This window comes from Dipodomys ordii, unplaced genomic scaffold (genome assembly GCF_000151885.1).
Source record: "Dipodomys ordii isolate 6190 unplaced genomic scaffold, Dord_2.0 Scaffold120, whole genome shotgun sequence".
NCBI lineage: Eukaryota > Metazoa > Chordata > Mammalia > Rodentia > Heteromyidae > Dipodomys > Dipodomys ordii.
Genome location: NW_012267336.1, coordinates 1,859,717 through 1,879,919, shown reverse-complemented (window position 1 = coordinate 1,879,919; position 20,203 = coordinate 1,859,717). Strand labels below are relative to the sequence as shown.

Here is a 20,203-nt window from a genome sequence, read left to right as displayed (position 1 = left end):
CTGAGGAATTAAACCCAGGGCTTCATGCATGCTAGACAAGCACTCTACCACTGAGCCACATTCCCAGCCCTGTTTCAGTTTCTTTTAATTAATTGATATCTATATGTCTAACTCAGATATCAGTGTTTTGCTTTTGTTTTCCAATGCTAATAATGGAACTCATGTTAGTTAAGCACTCTGACACTGAGCTGCATCCCTCCAGCAGAGTTAATGATTCTGAAGAGTTTAAAACCTTAGACCAAGCTGGTGGCTTACATCTGTAATCCTAGTTACTCAGGAGGCTGAGATCTGAGGATGGCAGTTCAAAGCCAGCCTAGGCAGAAAAGTCTGTGAGACTCCTTATCTCTAATTAACCATCAAAAAGCTGGAAGTAGAAGCATGGCTCAAGTGGTAAGTGCTAACTTGAGTGAAAAAGTTAAAGGAGAGCAAGTGTCCTGGCCTTGAGTTCAAGCCCCCCCCCAAAAAAAAAAAACCAAACAAATTAAAAAAAAACTCAAGCCTGAGAGCCCAGCTGACCATCATTGGTTCACAGGTAGTGGAGGTAGTCACCCTGGGTGTAGGGCTGGATCTGACATTCCACAAGGCCCTTTGAATCCTGGTATCGAGCATTTGTCCTCCTCTGAGTGAGAGGCTTCCTAGCTGAAGGACCTGCTTATGTCATTTGGGCAACCCCATCCTGCCTTCCTTTCAGGGCAGACAGTTTGCAAGTCTCCTTCCTGTTTGCTTTTCCCAGGCTCAGCATTCGTGTGTCTTGTTTCCATATGGTGCTCTACTCAGAGCTCCCAGGGGCCTGCTTCATCTTGAAGCCATCTGGAGTACAGCCAGAGGGATTTAGAATTGTCTCTTTCCTGCCCTTCAGGGATTGATGTTTCTTGGCAGGGACTCCAGCCTCTTCTTGCTCTGCTCACTCCCAACCCTGATTCGTCCATTCACCCTGACCCTATACACTGTCACACTTGGACATTGTTTGTTTTTCTTCCCCTGTAGAGAAAGATGGTTATTGAAGATGAAACAGAGTTTTGTGGAGAAGAGCTGCTTCACAGTGTGCTACAGTGTAAGGTGAGGCCTGTGGCTGGAACCAGAGGTAAAACCTTCATGGGGGATACTTAGCTCGGCTTTCCCAACACTACTTTGGAGTCAGTGTGATGAGGCTGAGATTGAGTTTTTTGGTTTTTGTTTTTTTAATTCAGGAATGTAAGTTGGAATGTGTCTTTGAGGTTGTGTGGTTACTTTTCCCTCATGATTGTCTGGCCTTGTAATGACATGATCATCCCACACTAGTCGTGCAAGGGAGGTTCCCGTGCACTTCCACACATACGAGCAAAATGTACTTATCCCTCCATCACTCTCCTCTGCCCACTCCCTCTTCTTAAACCAATTTCAGAGAGCTTCATTGTTCTATTTTCGTATATGCAAATAAATTACGTGGGTCATATTCATCCTCATTCACCCCCCCCTTTTTTTTTTTTTTTGGCTTCCTACCTCTCACTGTTAAACCCTACATATGAGCCTATTTTACTTAAATGTCTTTTTCTTTTGATGGTCCTAGGGCTTGAACTCAGGACCTGGGCACTGTCTCTGAGCCTCTTTGTGCTCAAGGGTAGTGTTCTACCACTTGAGTGACAGTGCCACTTTTGGCTTTTACTGAGTGGCTTACTGGAGATAAGAGTCTCGTGGACTTTTCTGCCTGGGCTGGCTTTGAACCACTATCCTCAGATATCACCTTCTGGGTAGCTAGGATTACATGTGTGAGCCACCAATGTCCAGCTTTAAATGTCTTTTTTTTTTTTGTCATTGTGTATTAATCACACCAAGGGATTTTACTATGGTATTTCAAACGTGGATACATTATATTTTGCTCAAAAAGACTCTTCTTTCTCTCTTGATTTCTCTTCCCTGCCTTCCAATCCCCTGTTGAAGAACATCCTTATGCCATCTCCTTACCTGTGTAGTCTTTTAGTGTTGTGCTGTTAGCAGGATTCAGTAGCAGGAAAGGATTTGCTTTATCTCAGTGGATAAATTCACTGTAATTCCTCAAGTGCCCGGTATAGCCAAATACTTTGAGTCATTATTTAGCATCAGATAAACCTGAATTCAAACACTGATTTTACAATGTTTTTCTTTTGTGTGTGTGTGTGTGTGTGTGTGTGTGTTCATGTGCATGTGCATGCATGCGTGTGTGTACGCACAACTTGGGGCCATTTGCTTCAGAGTCTTGGCGCTTGTTTCTGTATCTATAAAATGGGAGAAAATACTTCTCCGGATGCTTGTGAGAGTTAAGGGAAATAGAGGATGTATAGTAGCTGGATAAATGTTGGTGTCCCATTGACATTTTTCTGGCTTGATTGTTAATTGTGAAACACATTCCGAGGATAGAATGAACCAGGGAAATTGAGGAGGAGATGGGTTGGGGAAGAATGAAGGCTTCACGAAAGTCTCACAGTGGTTATTTTTGTTAGAGTTGAGACTATAAGGTGACTGGATCCCAGGTTAAGTAAGGAAGTTGGAGAAGGAAATTACAGGGCAGAAGGGTCTCACTGTGTATGTGTGGATACACTTGAAATTCTGTTCTTGGTGTGTTTCCTTCTCTGTATCTGAGCCAAGGTCAAGGATGTCAGACTGCATACACTGGAAAGTTGCTGCTGGTGTGGGGAAATCATTGCTACAAGATTAGCATTGTCAGAAAGGTGGTTCTGTGTGCAGTGAGATGTGCTATGTTTTAAGTCTCTTACTGCATGGCAGGCACCTGCTCTACTTTGTTTTGTGGTGGAGGGTTACAGTGACTGAGCACCTTATCTAGGGTAACACCATTGGTCCCTTCGAAGCTGAGATGAGCAGGAGCATGACTTCTTGGAGGGCTGTGTATCTTGATACCCCTGTCCTATCTCAGGACAGGGATAGGGATAGCACTTACCTGGAGAATTTTGTTTCTCTTTGGGCAGAGTGTGTTTGACATCCTGGATGGAGAGGAGATGCGACGAGCTCGGACCAGGGCCAATCCCTATGAGATGATCCGAGGAGTCTTCTTCCTCAACAGGTTTGCCAATCGTTCCCTTCCCTCCCAGCATGCACTGCTCTGCCTTTCCTTTGATCCTCAGCTTTCTTTACACCTAGAACTGAATCACACTTTTCTATCTTGCTGTGTTTCAGGGCAGCGATGAAGATGGCTAACATGGATTTTGTGTTCGATCGCATGTTTACAAATCCTCGGGACTCTTATGGGGTGAGAATTTGTGGTGCTGAGTAGACTTAAGCTTCACCAGCTCAGAAATTGCAATTTGTTCACTGTGAGAGTATTTCTTCTGCTCTGTGCTCCCCTGATAGAGTCCCTCAGTGCTTCCCATGGTCCCAGGAGTATTCTGGCTTGCAGAAGGCTCTAGAAATGCGCTAAGATCTGTTCATTTTAGTGGGGCCACGTTCCCTCTCTACCCCTCTGAACAAGCTTTGCGCAGGATTATGATTAGTTTTTGGTCTGTCTCAAGAAGTCATAGAGAAAGATGATTCTCTTTATATTATTGTTATTACTACTATTATTATTATCTTTTAGTAGTTATAAAAGAAGTTTCAGTTCAACAAATCAGTTCATAAGTACAGTGAATCTTGGTCAGTGTCACCCCTTCTGTGTTAAGATGATTTTCTGTTCTGCTGTATTTCATTTCTCTGAACACGGACACCTAGTAATGACAGAGTAAGCAAAAATGGAGACTTCACTCTAGAGTTGCCTTTAGAGTTTCAGAGCATTTTACCTAGTTCTAGAAAGTTAGTTTTTCTTTGACAATGGCAGGCCAGAGCCAGCTTTTTCCCGAACCTGTTTCTGCTTTACTCACCTTCGTTCCACCAGAACCTCCAGTTACCTACCGGCTGAAGAAACTTATTTCCAAGTTTCTCAATGTGTCATCTCCCTCTGCCTAGCAACTTGTTCCATGCTGACAGCACTGGCATGGAGGCCCCTCTAGCCTTTACTCATTTTTATCTCCTAGGGTGCTCTCCCCATTTTCTAGGACCAGCAGGCAGCATAAAAGGGATCTTGGAATTAGCATCTTGAGAAAATTAGGTTGATATAATGTTGATTTAATTTTCTGAGCTCCCAATGATTTCCTTTAGACCCCTGCCTGGAGAGGAGCTCTGTTAAGCTGATGGGAAGTCTCGATGTCATTTTGAGCTTTTGAATGTAAACGCCTCCAGCGGCTGGTATCTGGTTATTGTCTTTGGCTGTCATGAAAATGAAGTAGACACCAGGACTGTACCATTCAGGTGTCAGGGGGAGAGGGTAGTTATGTAGGAAAAAGCAGCTGGGTTTATAATGCTGCCTTCTCCTTCAGGCAGCCTCTTGACCTGAATTGATTGCTAGTGGCCATGGAGAATTGCCCTTTCAGAGATGCTTCTCTGCACTCCCACTATAAAAAGTGATTTCTCTTGAATCCCTGGTGTTTTCTTCTTTCTCTTCACCTCCATTTTCCCCTGAGGACCAGAGTGACAGCCAAGCCCAGTAGGCTCGGCTTGGTGTGATTTTTTTTTTTTCAGGCTAGCAGACAGAGACACCACAGCAGACTCCCAGCAGAGGTAGGAGTGCCCAGAGGCCCAGGCACCATTCAGGCTTGCTAGGGTCTTGGGACTCTTAGATCAGGCAAATTATAGACTTAGAGAGAACTTGAGGTTTGGAGTATTGTAGAGGTGTGTGTGTGTGTGTGTGTGTGTGTGTGTGTGTGTGTTTGTGTGTGTGTGTAAGTAAACTAGGCCTCTGGTGCTATAGACTATTGTGAAAAGGAGACAAGGATCTAGAGAGGACAAGAGTGAAATTGGAAGCAACAAGAGAAAGAAGAGAATTTATCTCCTTGGGGTATATGGAAACATTATAAACTGTCACATTATGTGAGAGATTTGTGTGTCCAGGGATGTTGCTTAGTGAGAAAACATTGAAGTGTAACAGAGGACAAAAAGTATAGCCTTTTGTTTCAGTCCTGTCTTAGGGAAAATTAGGCAGCATGTACAGTGTACTCTGTGTGGAATACTACACTTGGCGGAGGAAGATATGGAGAGGACAAGAGTTTGAACCCCAGGGAAGTGGATCTAGTCAAATATAATATCATCTTACATTTGCGTATATTTTATGGTTTAGAAAGACCTTTGTGATAGGATACTTTATTTAATCCTCCAACAGCCTTGAGAAGTAAATCCCTTTCAGGGAGCTTAAGCTTGCTGACTTAAATTTTGTGCCTGTCTTTGACTTGCACAGTCAGTGACAACCAAGAACCCTGGCTGTCTTCTATGAACAGACTCCTAGACTCGTGAAGGCCCTCATTTTGAAATCATGCAGAATTTAGAGGTTGGTAGAAGAGATGAGAAGCTCTCATTCAGTCACTGCCCTTCCAGACTAATCTAGAGCCATGGCCCAAGCCTTTCCAGGGCCAAGAACATTGTTCTTTGCAGTGTGTGTAGGGCTTGAATTTGTGACCCGTTTCCTCGCCACTATGATGAAATGCCATGAGGTCTGTGTGTGCATGTGTGTGTGCGCGCGTGCACAGATGAATATAATCCAAAAATAGGAATAATTAGTGGATCAGGAACAAAGACTATTGGGGCAGAGTAGTAAGGAAGCTGGGAAAGAACCGATATACCCCAGCATACCTGGAGTGGGCTTGTCAGGGGATGATTAAGTTATTTTTAGCCACAGTTGCTGTTTTGATAAAATTGGATAGCTGTCATCAGAGGCAAGCTCCTTGTCACCTAGAAGTGACTGGTTTTGAGCATGTTATATGTCTCTTTCTTGTAACTTGAAGCTTCTTGATCTTTATCTAGCAGTTGCAGAATTCTGGACAAGCTGTCAGTCATAGCAACCCTCTGGAGAAGGAAGGCAAGGGTCCCTGGGCATCTTCATCCTCTGTGGTCATTCGCTCCTGGAGCTTACTCTGTTGTCCCAGTGCAGATGGTCTGGCTTTCGTGATATATCAGTGGAGTTCATCGTCTGGGTTCAAGAGTAGGTCAGAGCAGCTGTAGCATTTGTTATAGAGAGTACAGCCTGTGGTGTAGACCAGTGCAGGGGAGGACAGGGAGATCCCAGGTGATGTGGGGCCTTGGATCAGATTCTGGAATGGAAAAAGGATGCTAGTGAGATCTGAATGAAGTTGGAATTTTAACAGTAATGTACCAGTGCTGGTTTTTTAGTTTTGACAAACGTATCATGGTGATGTGAGATGTTGACAAAAGTGGCAACTTGGTGAAGGGTGCAGATAATCTATCTTGGTACTTTTCTGTAGATCAGAAATTACTCTAAAATAAGTTAATTGGAAACAATAGTTGAGAGAGCTAAGGAGAAAGCCAGAATGGCTGATGTTAGAGCCCCCAGACTTCGGTTGAACAGGAAGGGCGGAGTCAGAGTGCCTGCATTCTGGTTTAGCTTTGTTGCAGGCTGGCTGTGGACAGGGTGCTTATGTCTTAGTACCTCTTTTCCCCTACCTATAATGAGGGCATGCAGCACCTACTCTTCTTGGAAGTATTCATGAAAAGCAAAATATGGTGAGGAAAAGACCCTGAGAAATAAAAATGCCACTTGGATACCTGAAGGAGATGAGTTTTTTGTTTTTTATTTTTATTTTTGGTCTGTCATGGGATTTGAACTCAGGGCGTGGGAGCTGTCCCTGAGCTCTTTTGCTCAAGGGTAGTGCCCTACCAACTTTGAGCCACAACTCCACTTGTGGTTTTTGAGTGGTTCATTGGAGATAAGAGTCTCATGGGGACTTTCCTTATTAGGCTAGCTTGGAACTGCAATCCTCAGATCTCAGCCTCCTGAGTAACTAGAATTACAGGTGTGAGCCACCAGCATCTGTCTCATTTTTAAGTTTTTAAATTGTTATAAAGATGATATGCCAGAGGGGTTACAGTTACATAAGTCAGGTAATTAGTACATTTCTTTCTGGATAGTGTTACTTTCTTCCCAGTTTTTTTTTTTCTCCCAGTTTTCCCCTCCTATCCCCACCCACAAATTATATATTTCATTTTCTACATATTATCTAGAGAGCACCACTGCTGCATTTGTTCCCCCTGTTTATCTGTTTTTGTCTTGGTACTGGTACCGAAACTTGTCCTTGAGCTCTTATTTTGCTGCCCTCCGGCCACCCCCACCCCCCACCTGTGCTAGTTCTCTACCACTTGAGCCACTTCTCCAGTTCCAGCTTTTTGGTGACTAGTTGGAGACAAGAATCCCAAAGATTTGTCTGGCAGGCTGGCTTTGAACTTAGATCCTCATGCCTCTAGCTCCTGGTTGTAGGAGATGTTTTTATTAAGCATCTGAGCTAGGCCTAGTTATATGAAGGACTTGGGGTTAAGGGTTTGCTTAGGAGACTGCAGAGGGCGATGCTCACAGAAGATAGGCATCTTAGGTGTTATGGCCTTGGCAAGAGAAGGCTTAGTTCCCCCCACCCCACCCCCTTTCTCCTTCCCTATCTCTCTCCTCATCTCTGTTTCTGCTGTTTCCGTTACAGAAGCAACTAGTGAAGGACCGGGAGCCTGAGCTTCTCTACTTTGCTGATGTCTGCGCAGGCCCGGGAGGCTTCTCAGAGTATGTGCTGTGGAGGAAGAAGTGGCATGCGAAGGGCTTCGGAATGACTCTGAAGGGGCCAAATGACTTCAAGCTGGAGGACTTCTACTCAGCTTCCAGTGAGCTCTTCGAGCCCTATTACGGTAGGAGCTCTGAACAGGCAGAGGTACAAGGGACAGCACAGGACAAAAGAAGTTACCCAGCTTACCCATGGCACCTGTTACCCACGTGCTTTGTGTTTCTCCCTAGGTTTCTTAGCCTGGGGTTCACAGTCTCTGCTGTGAGGGTCTTAGTTCTCTCTGGACTGCCCCATTTTATAACAGGACTGCAGAATTCAGGTTAAACACTCCACTAGCCAAACTCTCATCAAAGCCATATTAATTCCTCCTTACAGGAGCACTCTTCTCATGTGGTGACAGCAGATAATGAAACTGGCTGATCTCTGGCTGAGAACTGGCAGGGTTATTAACAAATAGCAACCACATGCCCATCTCCAGCCCTGCGTGAGGGGCGTGGAATGCACTGGGTAGCAGACAGCTCAGCAGGCCAGCGGTTCCTCTGCTCTGTCTGCTCTGACTTGATTGTTGTGATTTGGCAGCAAATCTGAGCCCTGCCCCCTCTCCCTCTCCCAGACTTTCTGGGTATCTGCATCCACTGTCTGAGAAGGCTCATGTTCTAGCTCCTGGTGTGTTTAGGGTGGGTGAACTCACAAGGAATCTATGTCCTGCCAGGTGAGGGTGGGATTGATGGAGATGGAGATATCACCCGTCCGGAGAATATCACCGCATTTCGGAATTTTGTCCTGGATAACACAGATCGAAAGGGAGTCCACTTCCTGATGGCTGACGGGGTAGGTGAACTCTCTCCATACAGTGATACTTTAGGGATTTGTTAATTTAGAGCAGGAGTGGGCAATGTCCAGCCCACAGGCCATATGACACCTATGAAATTATTTTGCGCCTGCTGGGGCTTCTCATTGGCTACTTGTGGCCAGCAAATGATATTATAAATATCCAAATGACCCTTGGGTGAGAAAAAGGCTCTCCACTCCAGATTTAGAAGTTTGGGTTTGGTTTGGTCCTTAAGCAGCTGCTTGAGCCACTGAAGGAGTTTGCTCCAGCTTCATCCAGCAGTTCTCACCTGCTGGTCTTGTATTGCAGGCGGTCCTCCCAGGAATGAGCTATGTCTGAACTCTGGCAGAAGGACAGATTGTGTGTCCTTGCCCCTGGGCCATATGATTAGAGAAGAGCCTTGGGAGCTCATTGCATGGCCTCTGAGAAGGAGGAAGGCAAGGTGTCAGGGGTCTCAACACACTCTGACTCCCTAGAGCTTGGTGCACCACAGAGAACAGCGGGACAGGACAGCAGGACAGGCATGGCATGGGAAGGGGGTGAGGATGCCCCTACTGGACAGGTGTGGCATGGGAAGGGGGGCGAGGATGCCCCTACTGGACAGGTGTGGGGTCTGCTACCCCTGAGGCAGCCACTGCAATGGACTGGCAGTGGGAGCCCAGACCTGGGCTTTTTTTTTTTTTAATAAAAAATATATGAATAAATGTGTATTTCTGAGAAACACTGCTAAACATTTTTTTGTTGCCAGTCCTGGAGCTTGAACTCAGGGGCTGGGCGCTGTCCCTGAGCTTCTTTTGCTCAAGGCTAGCACTCTACCACTTGAGCCTAGCACCACTTCTGGCTTTTTCTGTGTATGTGGTACTGAGTAATGGAACCCAGGACTTCATGCATTCCCAGCCCTGCAACATTTTTGATTCTGCGTTGTGTAGCTATTGCTTTTTTAAGACTGAGAGGGAGACATAGTCTTTTTGGGGCCAGCTTCCTTTTTAATTTTTTTAAAACTTTCTTTTAATTTTAAGAAATACAGAACAAAATATTTATCTTCAAAACTATTAAGTATATGGTCCGGTAGTGCTAAGTATATTCACACTGTTGTGCAACAGATTTCCAGAACTTTAAATTTTGCAAAACTGAAAGTGTACCTATTAAATAACTCTCCTTTTCCTCCCCATCTCCTGGCTTTTTTTTTTTCCTACATAGCTTGACTCTCAACTGCCTGTTCCCTGCCATAGCACAACAAAGATAGACACCCTCTAGGAAGAGCAGTACTTGTTCTTTGAGCAGATATTCCCATGGACTAGGTTAGATGGCTTTAGGACAGGGTAGGGGATAGTAGGGAAATAATCCTTGGTGGAGAGTGAGAGAGCAAGAACAAGACAGAGAAGGAGAAGGAGGAGGGCAGGGCAAAGGAGGAGAGGAGAAGGAATGGGGAAAGGGAAGTGTGGGGAAGAGAGGAGAGAGATATTACTGTGACTATCAGAATGTTAACCTCTCTCTGTTTACTAGTCACAGCCCAACCAGTCTTCTGGACACTGTGTCTTGCTAGTGTCAGGCATTCCGGGCAGTTCTGTTTTCTATTTGTGGTTGGCTCATGACTAGGTGGTACTTCAGTTCGTGTTCTGCCTTGATTCCCATGTACGTTTACGATGTTTTGGACCATCTCCTTGAGAAAGCGGCCTTGGTCCTGTCCCTCTGAGGGGTCGGAGTGACAGAGCAGGAAGCAGCCGAGGTCCAGCCGTCAGCCAGGCCCTCGCCTCTGTGCCGCCTGTCACTCCGACCAGAAGAAGATGGTGGCGTCAGGGCAAGCATTTCCTGAGCAGTTGATGGAGATGGTAGGGTGCTGTGTCCGTCCTGATTTTTCTGTCCCACCCCAATCCCCGTGCTCTTGTTTCAGGGTTTCTCTGTGGAGGAGCAGGAGAACTTGCAGGAAATCCTCAGCAAGCAGCTGCTGCTGTGTCAGTTCCTCATGGCGCTGTCTGTTGTCCGTACAGGTGACACTTCCTCAACTGTCCCCTCATCCCACACCCACTAAAGGCCCTGGGGGACAAGTGAGTGTACAGGGGTCAGGTGGGAAGTTTTAGTAAAACCAAACCTTGCGTCAGGGGACAGGTGAGTAAGTGAGGAATTTCCCCAAGTCCTTTGAAGGGTGATTCTCCCATCACCTGTTTCTGACCCAATGAACCCAGGTGTGGTCCCTTGTCTTAATCATTCTTATTGCCCCTGGGCACCACCTCCCCCACCCCCTAGAGTGGCTCCACTGACTACTGTGGTTGTTTTCTCTCTAATCTAGGAGGCCACTTCATCTGTAAAACGTTTGACCTCTTCACACCATTTAGTGTGGGGCTTGTCTACCTGCTCTACTGCTGCTTTGAACGAGTATGTCTCTTCAAGCCCATTACAAGCCGTCCTGCCAACTCAGAACGGTGAGGCCTTCCTTGCTCTGTAGCTGGATGCCATGGCTAACCATCAGAACAGCAAATCCTAGTGGGCTGCATACTGACATGACCTCCAAGCTATGTTAAAAACTTTAGAGTCATGATTAGAGCTCCTAGAAACCAGCATTCTTCTAGCTAACTGGTCATGAGCTGTACTAGTTCAGTCTCTGCCTCCTTCCTGCTAAGCCTTATTCTCCATACTTATGTGGGAGTTCTCAGCTTGGTCCAGGAAAGATGACCACTAACAGGGACACTTGGAGGAGCATGGGCTAGGGACAGACAAGAGGGCTGCCATTCCCAGGCCCTGCTGGCAGCCCAAGTGGGAAATTTCCAGTCAGAATTGCCTGATGGCTTGTTAAAACCACAGATTTCTTCACATATTCTTGGAGAGTAGTCTTTTAGGGCTGTAATTTAAAGACTTCTGCCCATCTAGTACAGGGCACTTGGGAAACATCCCTCTCACCTTGTGTGAAAGGGAGGGGTTAAAGGTGAATGTTTGCAACAGAGAATAGACTTAAGATCAAAAAGCTATTCAGCTTTGTGACTCTGTGGTGGCTGGAGGGGAAAGGATGTGTGGGGATGAGGCATTGCTCCAGGCAGTAATGGAATGTCTCCTGCCAGGTATGTGGTGTGCAAAGGCCTGAAAGTGGGCATAGATGATGTGCGAGAATACCTCTTCTCAGTGAATATTAAACTCAACCAGCTGCGGAACACCGACTCCGATGTCAACCTTGTGGTCCCCTTAATGGTGATCAAGAGAGACCATGAATTTACTGACTACATGATACGGTCGAATGAGAGGTAAGCCAATCAGCTGTTTGTGCTGGTGTCCCTGGAGAACTAAGGAACACTGGAGAACGAAGGACTTGGTGCCTCTTCATTGTATGGGCTCGCTTTGCTAGTTCCGGGGTACCCTAGAACTTTGGTTGCCTTGTCTGATGCCATGTCCTGTCCCAAAGGTGTCAAGATGGATGCCTGGTTTCTATAGCCTGGCCACAGGAGCCTGAATGTCATAGTGGAAAAAGATCAGCCTGTGCTGTTTGGTGGTCGCTTGTAAAGTTCCCTGCCTACTGGCAGGAGGCAGATGGAAGGCAAGTGCAGAGCATGCTTTCGAAATGCCAAAACTTTGGCCAGTTCATGGGTGATATGGCTGCTGACTTTACTTTTAATTTTCTCCCATAACCCTGTTAGTAGTAATAATTTAAAGTTGTGATAGTTGGATTCGTGCATTTAGCGGACAGGCCTTAGAAAAAAGTTTTGAGGTAGGTTTGCAGGTTGTACTGTTGCAGTGGTTTGGTAGAAAGTACTCTCTAGGAGCCAAACAGGTGTTAGAAAGGCCCTATTGAGTACCCTACAGGATATGTGGCCCTGAGGACCCATAGAAGGCAGGAAGTCTTTGTCTCCTGCATCACACGGTGCTTTAACCTTCCAGTACTGCCATGTGAGCAGTCCCAACTGGATTGTAACGCTGTGCTGTAAGTAGGCCGGGCACATTCATGATGCTTTTTTTGGGGGGGGGGTCTGGTCGTGGGGCCTGAACTCTGGGCCTGGGCGCTGTCCCTCAGCTCAAGGCTAGCGCTCTACCACTTGAGCCACAGCGTCACTTCTGGCTTTTTTCTTTTTGCTTATGTGGTGCTGAGGAATCGAACCCAGGGCCTCATGCGTGCAAGACAAGCACTCTACAACGAACCACCTTCCCAGCCCTGGAAGCATGTTAAAACCACCTTTAACTAACCACTTCTCTTTCTTAAAAAACAAAACAACAACCTGATATAATTTTGTAAGTGAAATATAGATCTTTTTTTTTTTTTTGTCAGTCGTGGGGCTTGAACTCTGGGCTTGGGCGCTGTCCCTCAGCTCTTCAGCTCAAGGCGAGTGCTCTGCCACTTGAGCTACAGCGCCACTTCCGGTTTTCTGGTGGTTTATTGGAGATAGGAGTCTCATGGTCTCTCCTGCCCGGGCTGGCTTTGAACTGTGATCCTCAGATCTCAGCCTCCTGAGTAGCTAGGATTACAAGCGTGAGCCACCAGAGCCTGGCTTGAAATACAGATCTTAAATGTATACTTCAAAGCCCTTAAGATTATTTTGAAAAGTAGAGAGGGGGTGGTAAGAAAGAGTAATGGAGGGGATAAATTTGAACAAAGAACATATGCATGTATGAAGCCCCATTGCATGATTAATGTATGCCCATTTTAAAAGTATATACACTTCATACATGTACAGTGAACACAGTGAACAGACTCCTTGTACAACTAATGTATGCTAATGGAAAGGTGTGCACTTCAGACAGGTTTGACAGATAACATACGTGTAGACTACCCACCCCTTATGATAGTAACTCCAACAAGCTGACCCCAAAGTAACCACTTTTCTCTCTTCAGACTGACTACTTCAGGTTAGGTTTACCTTTCTAGAACTTTGTGTAAATGGAGCCATAGACTATGCACTTAAAAAAAATTTTTTTTGTCAGTCATGGGGCTTGAAATCTGGGCCTGGGCACTATCTCTCAGTTCTTCAGCTCATGGCGAGCGCTCTACCACTTGAGCCACAGCGCCATTTCCGGTTTTCGAGTGGCTTATTGGAGATAAGAGTCTCATGGACTTTCCTGCCCAGGCTGGCTTTGAACCTCGATCCTTAGATCTCAGCCTCCTGAGTAGGTAGGATTACAGGTGTGAGCCACCACGCCCAGCTCGCCATATTATTTTTATAATTTATATTAACCATAATATTTTTTAGGTTTATTGATACTAATTTGTTCCTTTTTACTGCTGAGTAGCATTCAATCTGAGGAGATTACATGGTTTATTTCTCTGTTGATGACTACTTAAGGTATTTCCAGCTTGGGACCACTGTGAATGTGCTATGGACACCCTGTACAAGGCTTTGGAGGACAAATGTTTTCATTTCTCCTGAATAAATATCAAGAGTGGAAATTCTGAGTCATAGAATACATTTAAGTTTAACTTAAACTGTCATTCAAATGTGGTTGTGCCATTTTATCTTCTCTCCAGCAAAGTCTGAAGGTGCACATCCATCTCAGCATTTGGTGCTGTCTTGTTATTTTAGGCATTCTAGTAGGGTGGAGTGTTAGATCATTGTGGTTTTAATTTGTATTTCTGTAGTGACTACTGATGTTGAACTCTTTTTAAATGTGTTTTTATATATCTCCTTTTATAATGTCTCTTATTTTCTTCCCTTCCTCCCTCCTTTCTTCACTTTTCCTCCCCCCCTCTCTTTCCTTTTTCTTTTCTTTTTTCCTCTTGTAGTTCTTAGAATTGAAACTAGGGTCTCAAGCATGCTAGAAAACTGACTAGTAGCTTCAGTCCCTCTTCAAGTCTTTAAAAATTTTTGTTTACTTTTTTGTTGTTGTTGGTCATGGGGCTTGAACCCTGGGCCTGGGCACTGTCCCTCAGCTCTTCAGCTCAAGGCTAGCGCTCTACCACTTGAGCCACAGCGCCACTTTCAGCTTTTTCTGCGTCATGTGGTATTGAGGAATCGGACCTAAGGCCTCATGCATACGAGGCAAGCATTCTACCACTGAGTCATCTTCCCAGCCCCTACATTTTTATTAAATTGTAAGAATTATTACATATTTTGGGTATAAGTTCTTTGCTAATTGTATGTTACAAGTATTTTCCCCATGAATTTATGTATTCTTTTTAAAAAATATTTTTAGCAATACTCAGGACCTTGTGCTTACTAGACAACGGTTTCAAGTTTTATCATGTTGCAACATGTATAACAATTTCTTTTTTTCTTTCTTTCTTTCTTTTTTTTTTTTTTTTGTGTGTGTGGTGTTGGGCTTCAACTCAAGGCCTGGGAAGTGTCCCTCCCTGAGCATTTCTACTCAAGGTTAGCTCTCTACCACTTTGAGCCACAGCTCCCCTTCCAGTTTTTGAGTGGTTAACTGGGGATAAGAATCTCGGGGCCTGGAAGGTGGCTCAGTGGTAGAGCGCCTGCTTTGCATGCATGAGGCCTTGGGTTCGATTCGTGAGCACCACATAAGCAAAAAAAAAGAAAAAAGCTGGAAGTGGCACTGTGGCTCAAGTGGTAGAGCGCTAGCCTTGAGCTGAAGAGCTGAGGGACAGTTCCCAGGCCCAGAGTTCGGGCCCCACGACCGGACCCCCCCCCCAAAAAAAAAGAATCTCACGGGGACTTGAACTGTGATCCCCAGATCTCAGCTTCCTGAGTAGCTAGGTAGGATGATACTGTGAGCCACCACTGCCCAGCCACAATTTAATTTTTTAAACAGAATAATGTTGATTGTATGCTTACACCACTGTCTGTTCACCTGCTGAAGGTCATTTGGGTTGTTTACACCTTTGAGCTGTGTTGCTAATAGTGCTGTGAGCACTGGTGTGCGGGCATCTGTTGGAGTTCCTGCTTTGGGAGCTGCTGGGTTGTGTGGTATTTGTTTTGAGGAATGCTGTGCTGCAGTTTTCCCAGATCCCAACCAGCACTCGTCATTTCCCTTCTGGGTGTTCTGATAGCAGTCATCCTGATGTACTCCAGTGGTGGTATCTTGTTGTGCTTTTGATTTGCCTTTCCCTAGTGGCTAGGGATAGTTGAACATTTTTTCATGTGCTTGTGGATCATTTGTGTGTCTTTAAATGTCTATTGAAGGCCTTTGTGCACTTTTTTAAGTGTTTTTTATTGTTGACTTCTTACTGTGTGCTTGTCACAGAGTGTTTAATACTGATGAAGCTCAATTTGTTGTTATATCCAGGAAACCATTGCTAAACCCAATGTTATGAAACATTTCCTCTCGGTTTTCCTCTAAGTATTTTATATTTTAGCCCATATATTGAGGTCTTTGATCCATTTTGAGGTTTTTTTTTTTTTTTTTTGGTACCAATACTGGGGTTTGAACTCAGGAACTTGAGCTCTTGCTTGCTTTAGTTGCTCAAGGCTAGTACTCTGCTATTTGAGCTACACATCCACTTCCAACTTCTTGCTGTTTTGTTGGAGATAGAGTCTCTTGGATTTAACCTGCCCAGGCTGGCTTCAAACCTTGGTCCTCAGATCTTAGTCTACTGAGTAGCTAGGATTAGAAGGGTGAGCCGCCAGTGCCAAGTCTAATTTTGAGTTAAGTTTATATTCAATGTAGATAAAGGTCTAGCTTCACTCTTTTGCAGTAGATACCCGATTTTCCCCAGCACCATTTGTTGAAAAGACTGTGCTTTGCCAATGAATTGTCTCGTTACACTTGTAAAAATCTTTCGACCCATATATATGAGAATTTGTTTCTAGGCTCTCTATTCTTCCTCTGTTGGAGTATCTGTTTTTATGCTGGTTTCACACTGTTTTTGATTACTGTTATTTTGAAAGTAAGTTTTGAAATCAGGAAGTTTGAATTTTCCAACTTTGCTTGTCATTTTCAAGATTGTTTTGAGCTGGGTATGGTGGTTCAAGCCTGTAATTCTAGTTATTTGGGAGGCAGAGATTGGAGATTTTGATTCAAGGCCAGCCTGGGAACAAAGAAGTATGTGAAAATAACCAGTATAAAAAGTGGTTAGAGCTAGGCACCAGTGGCTTACTCGTGTAATCCTAGCTACTCAGGAAGCTGAAATCTGAGCCTTGGTGAAAAAAAAGTCTCCATGAGACTCTTATCTCCAATTAATTACGCAAAAACTGGAAGTAGAGCTGTGGCTCAAAGTGGTAGATCACTAGCCTTGAGCAAAAGAGGTCAGGGACAGCGCCTAGTCTCTGAGTTCAGACATCATAACTGACAAAAAAAAAAAAAAGGGCTGGAGATGTTGAGTTCAATTCTAGTACTTCCCTCACTTCCTCCCAAGATTGTTTTAACTACTTGGAGGTCCCTTGAAACATCTTATATGTGTGTTTTCAATTATAGTACTTTCTGGGTGTTATGCCCATGCTAAGCAAGTGCTCTACTACTCAGCTATATCCCTAGCTCCACCCTCCTTTTAATATTTGTCCAGATTTGTCTCAAATTCCCTGACCTTAGCCTACCAAATAGCTTGGACTACTGGTACTCAGAACTTACCTAGTTCCATATTAATTTTAGGATGGGGTTTTGCATTTCTGCAAAAACTGCCATTGGGATTTTAACAGAGACTGCATTGAATCTATGAGTTATTTTGAGTTGTATTGCTGTCTTAATAGTCTTCCAATCTGTGAATGTGGTATTTCCATTTATTTATGTCTTTATATATATCTTTTATTTCTTTCATTTATTTAATTCAGGTTTTTGTTATCTGTAAATAGTTGTACAAAGTTTGATTTCACTTGTGAGTTATGTGGACATTGCATCTAGATCGGTGTCACCCTTCCCGTCTATCTCAGCTCATGGTTCCATTTTCACATAATGAGTATTATGATTGTATTTGCCACTATTCTTATTCTTTAATTTCTCTCCTATACTTCTCAGGATACAAGTCTTCACGTATTTGGTTTAACTTATTATTTGTTCTTATTGATACTATTGTATATTGTTTTCTTTATTTCCTTTTGGGACTACTCATTGTTGGTGTACAGGAATATGACTGAATTTGGGTGTTGACATTATATCCTTTTAAAGTTGCCTAAATTCATTCATTAGTTACAACTAAATCATTACTTATAACTTTCAGGTTTTTCTATTTATTAATACTTTTACTTGTACTTGGATACCTACAAGCTTTATATTTTGATTATGGAATCTGATTTAATCAGTTTTTCTTTTGGTTAGTGATTTGGTTTTGCTCCAAAAGTTGGTTTGCACAAGTCACATAACCTGTACTAATCTGAAACTCACAATGTACAAGGCTGCGTCCTGCTTCAGTCTCCCCAAGTGCTGGGATTACAGGTGTGTACCACCACACTGGCCTTGTTTTTGGTATCTACTGACATATTTACCATTTTAGTGTTCCTCATTCCTTCCTTCAGAGCCAGGTTTCTGTTTGCAGTCACTTCCCTTAAGCCTAAGAATTTTTCTTTTTAGCCTTTTATAGTACAAGTCTGCTGGAGACTTAGTTCTTCAGCTTTTGTTTATTAAAGATGTAATTTTTTTTTTTTTTTGTCAGTAGTGGGGCTTGAACTTTGGGCTTGGGCACTGTTCTTCAGCTCTTCAAGCTCAAGGCGAGCACTCTACCATTTGAGTCACAGTGCCACTTCCGTTTTTCTAGTGGTTTACTGGAGATAAGAGTCTCACGGACTTTCCTGCCCGGGCTGGCTGTGAACCGTGATCCTCAGATCTCAGCCTCCTGAGTAGCTAGGATTACGGGTGTGAGCCACCGGCGCCTGGCTTCCTTTTGTTTTTGAGTCATGTTTTCATTGGATGTAAAATGTGAGGTTGACTTTTCTCTAAAAGCCAGCATTCCCCTTTAAAGACCTTATTCCATGTTTTCTGTTTTGTTCCTATGAGAAGTCCATCTTACCCTTACTTTACTTATCCTTATTGTTTGTTTTTTGTGTGTGTAGGTTTTTTTGTTTTGTTTTGTTTGTTTTTGTCAGTCATGGGGCTTGAACTTGGCCTGGACTCTGTCCCTCAGCTCTTCAGCTCAAAGCTAGCACTCTACCACTTGAGCCACAGTGCCACTTATGGTTTTCTGAGTGGTTTATTGGAGATACTAGTCTCAATGGACTTTCCTGCCAGGGCTGGCTTCAAACAGCAATCCTCATATCTCAGCCTCCTGAGTAGCTAGGATTGCAGGCATGAGCTACCAGCGCCTGGCTTTTTTTTTTTTTTTTGTCTTTTCTTTTTTGGTACTGGGGATCGAACCCAGGACACATTGCACTTGCTAGGCAAGCCTTTTGCCACTAAGCTACATCCCAGTCTTATTAATCATTATTAGTTTCCTGGTTCTCATGTGTGTTTTGTTGCTCATGGTTAATTTTCATGTTGTTTTCTTTTTTTGGGGGGGGGGCCCGGGGGCCTGAACTCTGGGCCTGGCTGCTGTCCCTCAGCTCTTCAGCTCAAGGCTAGCACTCTACCACTTGAGCCACAGCGCCACTTCCAGCTTTTTTCTTTTTGCTTATGTGGTTCTGAGGAATTGAACCCAAGGCCTCAGGCATGCAAGGCAAACGCTCTACTAGTGAGCCACTTTCCCAGCCACTCATGTTGTTTTCTTAATGTCTATTCTGCTTGTGGTTCACTGACTTGGATTTGTGAATGGATCTTCTTCATGACTCCATGATCTCATTCATGACCATTATGTTGTCAGTGCTTTTTTGTCCTATTCTTCTATTTCTGGGATTCAAGTTATGTGCATGTTAAATAATTATTATCCTGCAGACAATAATTATGGTCTGTTATGTTTTTTGTTTGTTTGTTTTCCAGTCATGGGGCTTGAACTCAGGGCCTGGGCACTGTTGCTGAGCTCTTTTACTCCAGGCTAGCTCTCTACCACTTTGAGCCACAGCTCCACTTCCAGTTTTCTGGTGGTCAATTGGAGATAATAGTCTCCCAGACTTTCCTGCCTGGCTGGCTTTGAACCATGATCCTCAGATTTGAGCATTCTGAGTAGCTAGGATTATAGGCATGAACTCCCGGGGCCTTGTCATATGTTTTTTGTTTCTTTATGTTTTAGTTTGTGCTCAGGTTCATTGATTATTTCCTTTACTGTGTTCAGTCTGCTGGTAAATCCATCAGAATAACTTATCATTTCTTATACAGTTTTCATTTTCTAGGATTTTTCTTGCCTTTTGGAAACAGAGTGTCTCTATCTTTGCTGGACTTCTCCATTGTTTCTGTATTTGTTGTCTACCTGTCCATTGGGTGTTTTAAGGTATGTACTCAGGCCCTTGGGAATTCCAGTACATGGGCCACTCTGAGTCTTGTTCTGTCGGACTGTTTCTCTTCTGTCAGAGGCTCATGTTTTCTTTTCTTTTTTTTCTCTTTCTTTCTTTTTTTTTGGTCATGGGGCTTGAACTCTGGGCTTGGGCGCAGTCCTTCCGCTCTTCAGCTCAAGGCGAGCACTCTACCACTTGAGCCACAGCGCCACTTCTGGTTTTCTAGTGGTTTATTGGAGATAGGAGTCTCATAGACTTTCCTGCCCGGGCTGGCTTTGAACCGCGATCCTCAGATCTCAGCCGCCTGAGTAGCTAGGATTACAGGCGTGAGCCACCAGCATCCGGCTTCATGTTTTCTTGTCTCATCATGTACTTGATAATGTTTTACTAAATACCAGACATTGTGTGTGGAAAAACTGTGGAGACGCAAGTAGAAAAGGCAGCTGTGATATGTCAGTGTGGTTTAGGAAGTCGGAAAAGCAGGTGGTGTATCAGGTGGTTTGCAGTTGAGTTGGGTTTTGTTGTACTTAGGTAGTTTACTGCTGCTTGCAATTTTTTAATTTTTATTCTTCAATTTTTATGCTACTATAGGGCTTGAACTCCAAGTCTTGTATTCTTTCTCGACTTTCTTGCTCAGCTGGTGTGGT

At 44.1% G+C, this 20,203-nt stretch overlaps 1 protein-coding gene across 1 annotated transcript in view; it reads left to right on the top strand.

The window, feature by feature from the left end:
* Window positions 1-20,203, top strand: part of Cmtr1 (cap methyltransferase 1) — a 59,467-nt gene that overhangs the window by 23,205 nt on the left and 16,059 nt on the right. The window contains exons 6-13 of the mRNA XM_013029637.1: window positions 988-1,059; window positions 2,943-3,037; window positions 3,151-3,223; window positions 7,482-7,680; window positions 8,269-8,387; window positions 10,283-10,379; window positions 10,679-10,811; window positions 11,445-11,624. Of these exons, the coding sequence (XP_012885091.1) occupies window positions 988-1,059; window positions 2,943-3,037; window positions 3,151-3,223; window positions 7,482-7,680; window positions 8,269-8,387; window positions 10,283-10,379; window positions 10,679-10,811; window positions 11,445-11,624 (968 nt within the window). The remainder of the gene's footprint in view (window positions 1-987; window positions 1,060-2,942; window positions 3,038-3,150; window positions 3,224-7,481; window positions 7,681-8,268; window positions 8,388-10,282; window positions 10,380-10,678; window positions 10,812-11,444; window positions 11,625-20,203) is intronic.